The sequence below is a fragment of the Mastomys coucha genome, unplaced genomic scaffold (assembly GCF_008632895.1).
Source record: "Mastomys coucha isolate ucsf_1 unplaced genomic scaffold, UCSF_Mcou_1 pScaffold14, whole genome shotgun sequence".
In the NCBI taxonomy this organism is placed as follows: domain Eukaryota; kingdom Metazoa; phylum Chordata; class Mammalia; order Rodentia; family Muridae; genus Mastomys; species Mastomys coucha.
In genome coordinates this window covers 87,204,861-87,213,485 of record NW_022196896.1, presented here as the reverse complement: position 1 = coordinate 87,213,485, position 8,625 = coordinate 87,204,861, and the positions used below count along the sequence as shown (strand labels likewise).

The following is an 8,625-nucleotide window of genomic DNA, read 5'->3' as shown; positions in this document are numbered from 1 at the left end:
AAAAAAAAAAAAAAAGAAGTGTCATCAGGGCTTGGAGAGATGACTTGATTACTAAGAGCACTTGTTGCTCTTCTGGAGGATCTGAGTTCAAATCTCAACACCCTTATGGTGGGTCATAGCCATCTCTAACCCCAGTTCCAGGAGTCTGATACCCTCCTCTGGCCTCCATGGACACCAGGCATGAATGTGGTGTACAGACATAAGTATAGAAATAATCTTTTTTTTTTTAAAGTATCATCAGCCTTTCATATTCACCAGAGACAACAAACAATATTAAAAGGAAATGTTACTATCCCAATAAAACATATAGAAAAAAAAGGAGATTAAATAACACAGAAAAATAAGAGGTAAATAGATACAGTTGGAGGCATAATAAAATCAAGGCTTATCAATGCTGAGAATGGCTTAAATTCATCTATCCAGAGAAAGGGTTAGCAATGCAGAGTTTTTCAATGCAGCTTGAATTCTACAAACAGGTGCTCAATGGGAGGAACCCAGAGGTCAGCTCATCTCCCCAGAACTCTCTGAGCTCTGTGGGGAGGATCTGGTGCTAAGAACACCAAAGGGATATTTCTCCAGAGATGGTGGGATTCTAGAGAAACTCTTCAGTCACTGTCCGAGATAGAGTACTCGAAGGTTTATCATCCCTGCCCACTAAGAGAATAACTCCTGAGACAAGCATTTACTATATCTCACCAGTTGTCAATCATTGCCACTGACTGTGTTCTCTACACTGCTTTCAAAGTATACTTCCTAAAGCTAGAATTCAGCAGGTCACCCACACTACCCGCATTGCCCAGGAAGGGGCTCTTGTCTTATAGCTTCCTTCTGCAGATTCTTCTATAAGAAAGAGCCTTCTGCCATTCCAGAATCATTAAAACAGTAAGATTTTTGTAAAATTTTACATTGAGATCCATTGAAGACTGGGAATGTTCAAGACTATCACCCTTCTTAATTCAGCAACTAATTAACAATGTTGGTCAGAATCTCACCCCGTTGAGATTTATGCTGTTCACAAATCTTCAGTGGAGCTGGACACATTGGGCTTCTCCCAATGGCTCTGCCACTAGGTATTGTGTGACAGATGATTTGGCCCTTCCTGGTTTATGGATCTTTTTCAGCACTGCCTGAGAGCAAGAATCCCTGTATGATTGTGGCATGAGAGAACCAAGAGTTGGAAGCATTAAAAGTATTAGAGCTACCCATGAGGGCTTAGTTTCCCTGAGTTTGACTCTGTTTATAGCTATGAAGTTAGGAGTTCTTGGGCATATGCAACCTGGGGCCACTTTGAGTGTGATGATTGTTAGTGTGTTTATTACCACCGTGTAGCTACTTGTGCTTCCATTTTGATACCTGTCATTGGAAAATGGTGTTCTACATAATTCAATTTTTCATGTCATGAGACTAACTAACATGGGTTTTACTCAGTTAGGACCTCTGGTGACTATTCCAGAAGTCTTTATTGATCAGCTTGGCTTGGCAACCCTTGACAATCCTATCTGGATCCATCCCTCGACAGAAATGGCACCGGTGTTCATACAAGTCTTTTGAGTACAGCACCATTACCAGAACTACCCAAATGGGTTTAGGATACCGAAAACTTTTGAGGCATTATAAACCAACCATGCGATAACGTGTACAAATGTTCTTGGAAGAAAACCCAAACTCTTTAACATGACCCTGTGGGCTGAGAAGTCTGACCACTGACTGGCTTCTTTCTCAGCCTCATCTGGCATTATCCCCAGCTTCCCTTCCTCCCTGGGCTCAGCCACATCAGCCCTGGTCCAGCCCTCTGACCTTCCTTGAAAACTGCAGATCCTTTGTATTGACCTTCCATAGAATTTTCTTTCTTACCTTAACACTGTTCTTCCCACTGACTCCTATTTGTCCTTCAAATTTCAACTCAAGTGCCATTTCCACAGAACAGTCTGTATGGCTCCAGCTACACACACACACACCCTCCCTGTCTGACCTGGATCCTTGGTCCCCTCTCTTTCCATCAATTCATATGATTATTTGATTCATGTTTCTTTTACTAGTACTCAGCTAGTCTCAGCAGAGTGGGCCAGCCTGGTCTTGCTCACCATGGTTCATACAATAGCCAGCCCAGCATCTCCTGTATGGCAAGTGTACAGTGATGCATGCAAATAAACAGATGAATGGATGAGTAAATGAGTGGATTTCACTGCCATGGCTATTCTTGCTTCATATATTCTACTAAGCTTTTAGGGGGTGGGGGTGTAAAACTGGCATACATAGCTGAAAACACATCTGGCCCAGAGCTGTTCTTAATACTTATTCCAGGTAAATCCAACAAGGGATGACCCTCTTTGCTCTTTCTTCATCCTTCTTAAGAACATTTGAGTGCCTTTGAAACAGCACAATATCAAATGTTGAATAAATCCAATTTTAGGTTTGACTTCTTTTTGGATAGAAAAGTAATGTCTCCTTCTTTCTATCACTGAAAATATGCATTTCCAGATGAGCTTATACCACTGAATAGTCGGCTTTTGCTTCTCCTATTAAAGACATTTTCCCACCACTTAATGTTTCACTTCACTTATCTCAATTTCAAGAACAATATGTAAGTGCATATAATAAGAAATAGCAAAAGACCATGTGCAATTACTTACATGGCCCTCTTTAAACTTCTCATGTAGAGTCTGATAAATGTCACCCATGAAAAAGAATCAAAGATTCCAGAACGTCTAGAGGGGCTAGTAAATGCTGTCAGTCATTTACTCCCCCTTTTTAATTTAGGGATGACCTTCATATCTAGTGTCTAAAAACCTTACAAGACCAGGCAGGATTGGCCTGGCTCTGTCTTGAAAAGCAAAACAATCAAAAAGAAACAAAAAAATAAAATAAAACAAAACAACAACAACAAAAACCAACAACCCTATGGCAGACTGTGCGTTTAAGACATAGGACCATCCAGGTAAGATTAAAGCCAAAATTTTCCTTTTGGAAGTCGTCCACTTTATTCTCTACTGTAGATGGATTTCCAGGGCTATTCACTTTCTATTCTTTTGACACAAATCATCTTGCCTTTCATCTTTCTCTAAAAACAGTGAGCTGCTCCCCTACTTTATACACTGACAGGTAACTTCAAGCAAGTAATTTAAAAATTTAATGGTCTGTTGAAATGTGCTTCTTCATGTTAAAACACAGTATCAAAAGAAGCGATGCCATCCACACTGACCAGGCATGACGCCCTGAGCCGTGAGCTACAGTGCTTCTGAAACTGTCTGTGCTTTTAAAAATAAAATAAAAGACATTTTCAATTGGTACTTAATTCTCCTACTTTATATTTTTCCTAATGTTCTCTTGAAGTACACCTCAGTAAGAACTATGGATAGGCCACTCACCTGTTAAAAGTCTGATTAGGAAGCAGAAGACAAAGGCACAGCAGAAGTAAGGCTTCATGTCTACCAGGAGCAAGCTGCAGTCTCCCCCTCCAGTGCTCAAAAGTGTCAGTGAAGTCATGTTCTCAGTTGTTTTCTGTTTTCTGGAGAGGAAGTGGGTTTGTGGAGGTTGATGCGGTGTCACATTTACCATCTACTTCTACATGGAGAGCTAACACAGCGCCTCCTGCATGGCAAGTGCCTGGTGCTGCATGAATGGATTGATGCGTGAGTGAATGAATAGATGGATGGGTGTGTGAATGAATAGATGGATGGGTGTGGGAATGAATTAATTAATTAATTAATTAATTAATAGATGGATGGATGTGTGAATAGATGGATGGATGTGTGTGAATGGATAGACACATGTATGAATGAGTGGATGGATGGATGGATGGATGGATGGATGGATGGATGGATGGGTGGGTGGATTTCATTTTCAAGCTATCTATGTGTCATTGGTGCTGCTAGGGACTTCACGGACCATTCATATCATTGCTGTGTAAAAAACATTATTGTTTGTAGGGTGGATGCTTAATTCACAGATTTTTGTTGGTCATGAAAACAGGATGAAAATGTGGCCCTCTTTCTGGTTAGAAACACAAAGCCCATCATTTTCAGAAGCCATTCATTCAGATCTCTAGATCAATAGCTACTGGGGACTGCAGGATCCAACACAAATGATGAATAAGACATATTTTACCACATTTGTCGGGGCTATTTGCTCCAGAGATGTAAGGCTTTTGAAATAGGACAGAAAATAAATGAAGTTTTTGAAGAAATTGACATTTTAAAACATCTGAAAGAGGAGCATTCCAGGAATATGAGAAGTAGTATTTATATGGTATTCGTTGTAGATTATGATTTTATAAATGATAGGGTCAGGTTTAAACCGACTTAACCCCTGTGCTCTAAGTTACAGCCATCTGTAGAAACTCGAGAGTCTGTCTACGTGTATGGGTTTATATAAAGCAAGAAAGCTAAGATACCTGATAAAAATCTTTGTCCCTGCAAAAAGAGAAAAAAACACAGTAGCAATGGCAATAATGCAATTAATTTATTTACAGCCACCTACATTTTATATGAAATATATCTTAATTATAGACATATATAATCTAAAGGTAATGGCTCAGTGGGTAAGAGCACTTGCTATCAAGCATAAGGACCTGAGTTTAAATCCTTAACAACCAAGCAAAACCTGTGTGTGGCTGCGCATGCTTGTAACCACAGGACACCACAGGAGGGTAGACAGGAGGGTCTCCAGAGCTCACTTTCCAGCCAGCCTAGACAAAATGGTGAGCGTCGGGTTCCATGAGAGACCCTGTCTCAATGAGCAGTAGGAAGAATGATAGAGGAAGATGCCCAGTGTCCTCTTCTGACCTCTCAATGCCTGTTCATATACCACATACAACACACCATACCACACACACACACACACACACACACACACACACACACACACTCTTCAATGTAGAACAATGCATGTTTGCTATGTATAAAATATACCAAATACTATGAATATAGTTAATATTATATTTAAATAGTTTTACATGGACTTTTTTGTGTGTATACATATTCCTATTATTTTCTGCATATTGTTATTTACTTTATGTATTATGGGCCACTATTTTCCTCATCTCACAAATAGGGAAAAATGAAGCAAAGAAAAGTTAAGAGCTTGGCCTAGTCCAAGCCCTGTAGGAAGTGTCTGTGCTGGCATTTGAAGAGTCTAACTCTCAAGTTCCCACCCTTAACCAAGCAGAAAAAGTTATTGGTGCCAAGGCCTGTCACTAAGATGTAGCTGAGGTCTTCTGTGATTCCCTCCTTTTTACCCTGCCCTTACTGCGGCATGTGTAACAGACTTACACTTTGTAGTGCGGGTCCCTTCCCTTTACTGGGTACAGAGAGCTAGCTCCTACATCACAAGTATGGTGCCCCAATTCTAGAGCCCGGACACAGTTCATAAGGAAGGTGAGAGAGCAGACCCAGATGATGAGCATCTTCTGAGTACCTGAACTATTTCTAATGTATTCGCTCCTACTTCAATGTGCGTCTCCCTACAACTCTACCAAGAAGATCTCCTCGTCTTTTCTGGGTCATGGATGAGAAACAGAGAGTTGGAGAGGTTGTGTATTTAACCCAGGGTCACATGAGGTACAAGGGGTGCTGGTCAAGCCCAGCACAGTGGAACTGCAGGTTCCACACTCTACACTGCCATCACACACACTGATGCTGGCTAGAAATTCCTGGTCACGTTTTTACTGAGGAAAGTCCTAAATCATCCCTGTTCTTAGTTTGTTCTTAGTTGAGCTTTTGGAAATCTTTCCATGTGGAAGCAACATGGCTGGGTGACACATTATTCCTGAAGATGATCCCTTCAAACTGAGGCCACCCTACAGGGTAAAAGCTATTCCCTCTGTATTTGGAGGGGAAAGGTAACTTTCGTATAGTTAGTAGTTCAGTGAAGAACTAACTGTTTCTGGGAAATGGAACCAAAAAGGCATGAGTCATTAAGCTTTTCTAACCAGTAACTTCAGATTTACAGAATCCAGAATTTCCAGTGACCACAGATAACAGCAACCCACGCACTGCAGAAGTGTTGCATCCAAAGTTTATAACTACCTTGATGCCTCCCCAGAAGTCCCTACATAACTCACATGCCATCTTGTTCTAGATAGCCTTGCTGGCATCAGCCTCCGCCTCCCTATCTTTTTTGGTTTGATAACTTTCCAAGTAAATCTCTCTTCTTGCCCTGATAACTTATCCTTGAGTCACTGGCTTTTTCCATTCACAAGCAATGGACTTGGGTTCACAGTCACACCACACCATCAGCCTTCTGTGTTCATGGAGGAAGGGTGTACATAGTCCCAAGAGGAAGTTTCGAATTCCTGTAATGCGAAAACGACTTTTCTAATGAAATGTAAGTGTAGTGTTTCTAACTCAAGGGGAAAAAGGTTGGACCAGTTATGGTTGAGTTCCACTTTAGTTTAGTTCCACTTTAGTTCAAGTGAATATGTATGTTTTTATTTGATATGAATCTGATTGCTTCTAAACCGCCATGATCCTCCATATGTAGGACATTTGGTACCAAAGCTAGCATCTATGTAAATAATGTTTATGGCCAACTTCCCCGATTCCCAAAATCTCTGTAAAGAATACAAGTGTTTGTGCTTTTAAGTATTCAGAATCACTTTTCTTGTGCCTGAAAAACAAGTTGAGAAAAAAAATTCCATTCACCCCTGCCCCCAGGAAGTACTTTTTATTTGCTTGTTTTTTTTCATATCTTAAAAATTCCATGACTTAAGAAGGTTTTGATTTGTGTGTGCAGATACCAGAGCTGAGGGTGGGGAATGGAAAGTTTGTTACACTTAAAGTAACATTTACGTCTCCTGCCTTCTGAGCTGCTCAGTACCCAGTGCCAGCCTGCTTGCTTTTCTCAAGGCGCTGCAGATATCCTCATTTTGTTTTGCTTAAAGCTGTCAGAAAGCAACATTTGGGTGAGCAGAGGAGCTCAGACACTAGGGCTCTGAGAACGGAAAAGCTAGGAGTTAAAATAACTATCCCAAAAGCACCTAGCAGTCCCTTAAGCTGCATTTGCATTTTGAAGAGGGCAGACATGGAAAGAGCTCTGTCCTTACTAATCAAAATGGTGTCTCCTCCCACACGTTCTCTGTGGAGAATAATGCCCATCCAGCCACGGATTCAAAATGAGCCTCAACCGCTGTCTTTCCCAGCTATATCCCAAGCATTTTTCTTCCTCCCTTATCAGGATCAATGCATTATCGACATCTAGCCTCTCTCTCTTCTGCTTCTAGACACTCTTCTTCCCATTTCAGAGTCTTCAACTGACATTGTAAATGTAGGCAGAGTTCCCATGGCTCTAAGGTTAAGTTCAAACATCCCCCATGACCCCGTGCAAGGGTAACTCCCGCTCTTGTTCCTCATCTCTCAATGCATTTGCTCTTTCCTCTTCCTGCACCAAATGCTTATGCTGCAGAAGGACAAAAGATGGTGAGGCTCCTCCACATTCCCCAGCGGGCACTTCCACCTGCTTCCAGGAGCTCTTTTTTTCTCCCTATTCTCCCTACCCTCTCTCTTAGTGTTCTTTCTTCCACAGAAATCCTGATTTTCTTCCACCCTAGGCTTTCACACTCATTAGTTAAGGGAGGAAGACTTGCCTGGGTGATTTCATTCACTAGCTTCTTAATGGTTTTTGTTAATTCTACCTTATTTTATTTTATGGGGGGGGGGGTGCAAGTGAAAAGGGCAGATACAAACGTAATGGTTTTTCTGCATCCATTTGATCTAATACCCCACCCCATCTAAAGACTCACCATATGAGTGTGATGGCCTGTTTGATGTTGTCGACCTAAGACCAAACAAACAAACATCCAGAGAGAAACTTCCATAGCATAATGGCATTTCTATGGGAATAGTAGAACATTGCAAGGGGCATCGCCCAACACAGTGAGGCAGTGGGAAGTTTTAAAAAACAAACTTGAGGATTAAATCAGGTACTAACAAACAGAGGATTCATAGTGAAAGTGTCATCAGTCTGAGGTTAAAACAGATAGTTGCTGGGATGCTTGTACAAGTATTTTTTTGTGTGTAACGCTGTGGTACTCTGTACAACTTTGTGGTTCTGGAAGATTCCTCTGCAATAGCTTCTATCAGCCAATCATACTTGGGACTCCTTCCTTTAGAATGCACTTTCCACTTGAATTTTTGGGGGTGTGGGTTGGGGGAGGGGAGGGTTGACACAGTGTCTCCATTTTGATTCTGACAGATTTCATTTTCCCTTCACACTTTTTTTTTTCTTGTAGCTAGTCCCAGACTGTGAGCAACCTCACAACAAGGAATGCAGTTGCCTTTTCCACAGCTCTGTCTGCAGTGTCTGACACAGTGCCTGGGACATGGGTGCTCCACAACTTTACTGAATGACATGTGTTTTAAGAAAATTCCTCCTGGCTGGTTCATTCCAGTCTCTCTAGGCTGGTGTCCTGAACAGACCCTGGGCGCAAGCTCTGCAGCCAGTCTCACAACACCCAGAGGAAGCTCCACTCCCAGACACTCTGTCACGCCCAAGATCAGAGGTGAGGAGGACCCACCATCTGTCCCAACACCAGGAATAACTGGGACTAGCGGGACCAGGCACACAGGATCACAGGATCCCAGAATCACAGGATCACAGAGACAGCTTGACTCTGAGGAGTTCTGACAC

At 41.8% G+C, this 8,625-nt stretch overlaps 1 protein-coding gene across 2 annotated transcripts in view; it reads right to left on the bottom strand.

Annotated features, from left to right (window-relative positions):
* Icos (inducible T cell costimulator) overlaps positions 1-3,477 on the bottom strand; it is a 22,607-nt gene extending 19,130 nt beyond the window's left edge. For both annotated transcript variants that reach the window (XM_031367694.1, XM_031367692.1), the window contains exon 1: positions 3,369-3,477. In XM_031367694.1, coding sequence (XP_031223554.1) covers positions 3,369-3,426 — 58 coding nt within the window. In that variant the 5' untranslated portion in view covers positions 3,427-3,477. The remainder of the gene's footprint in view (positions 1-3,368) is intronic.
* Positions 3,478-8,625: the final 5,148 nt, after the last annotated feature.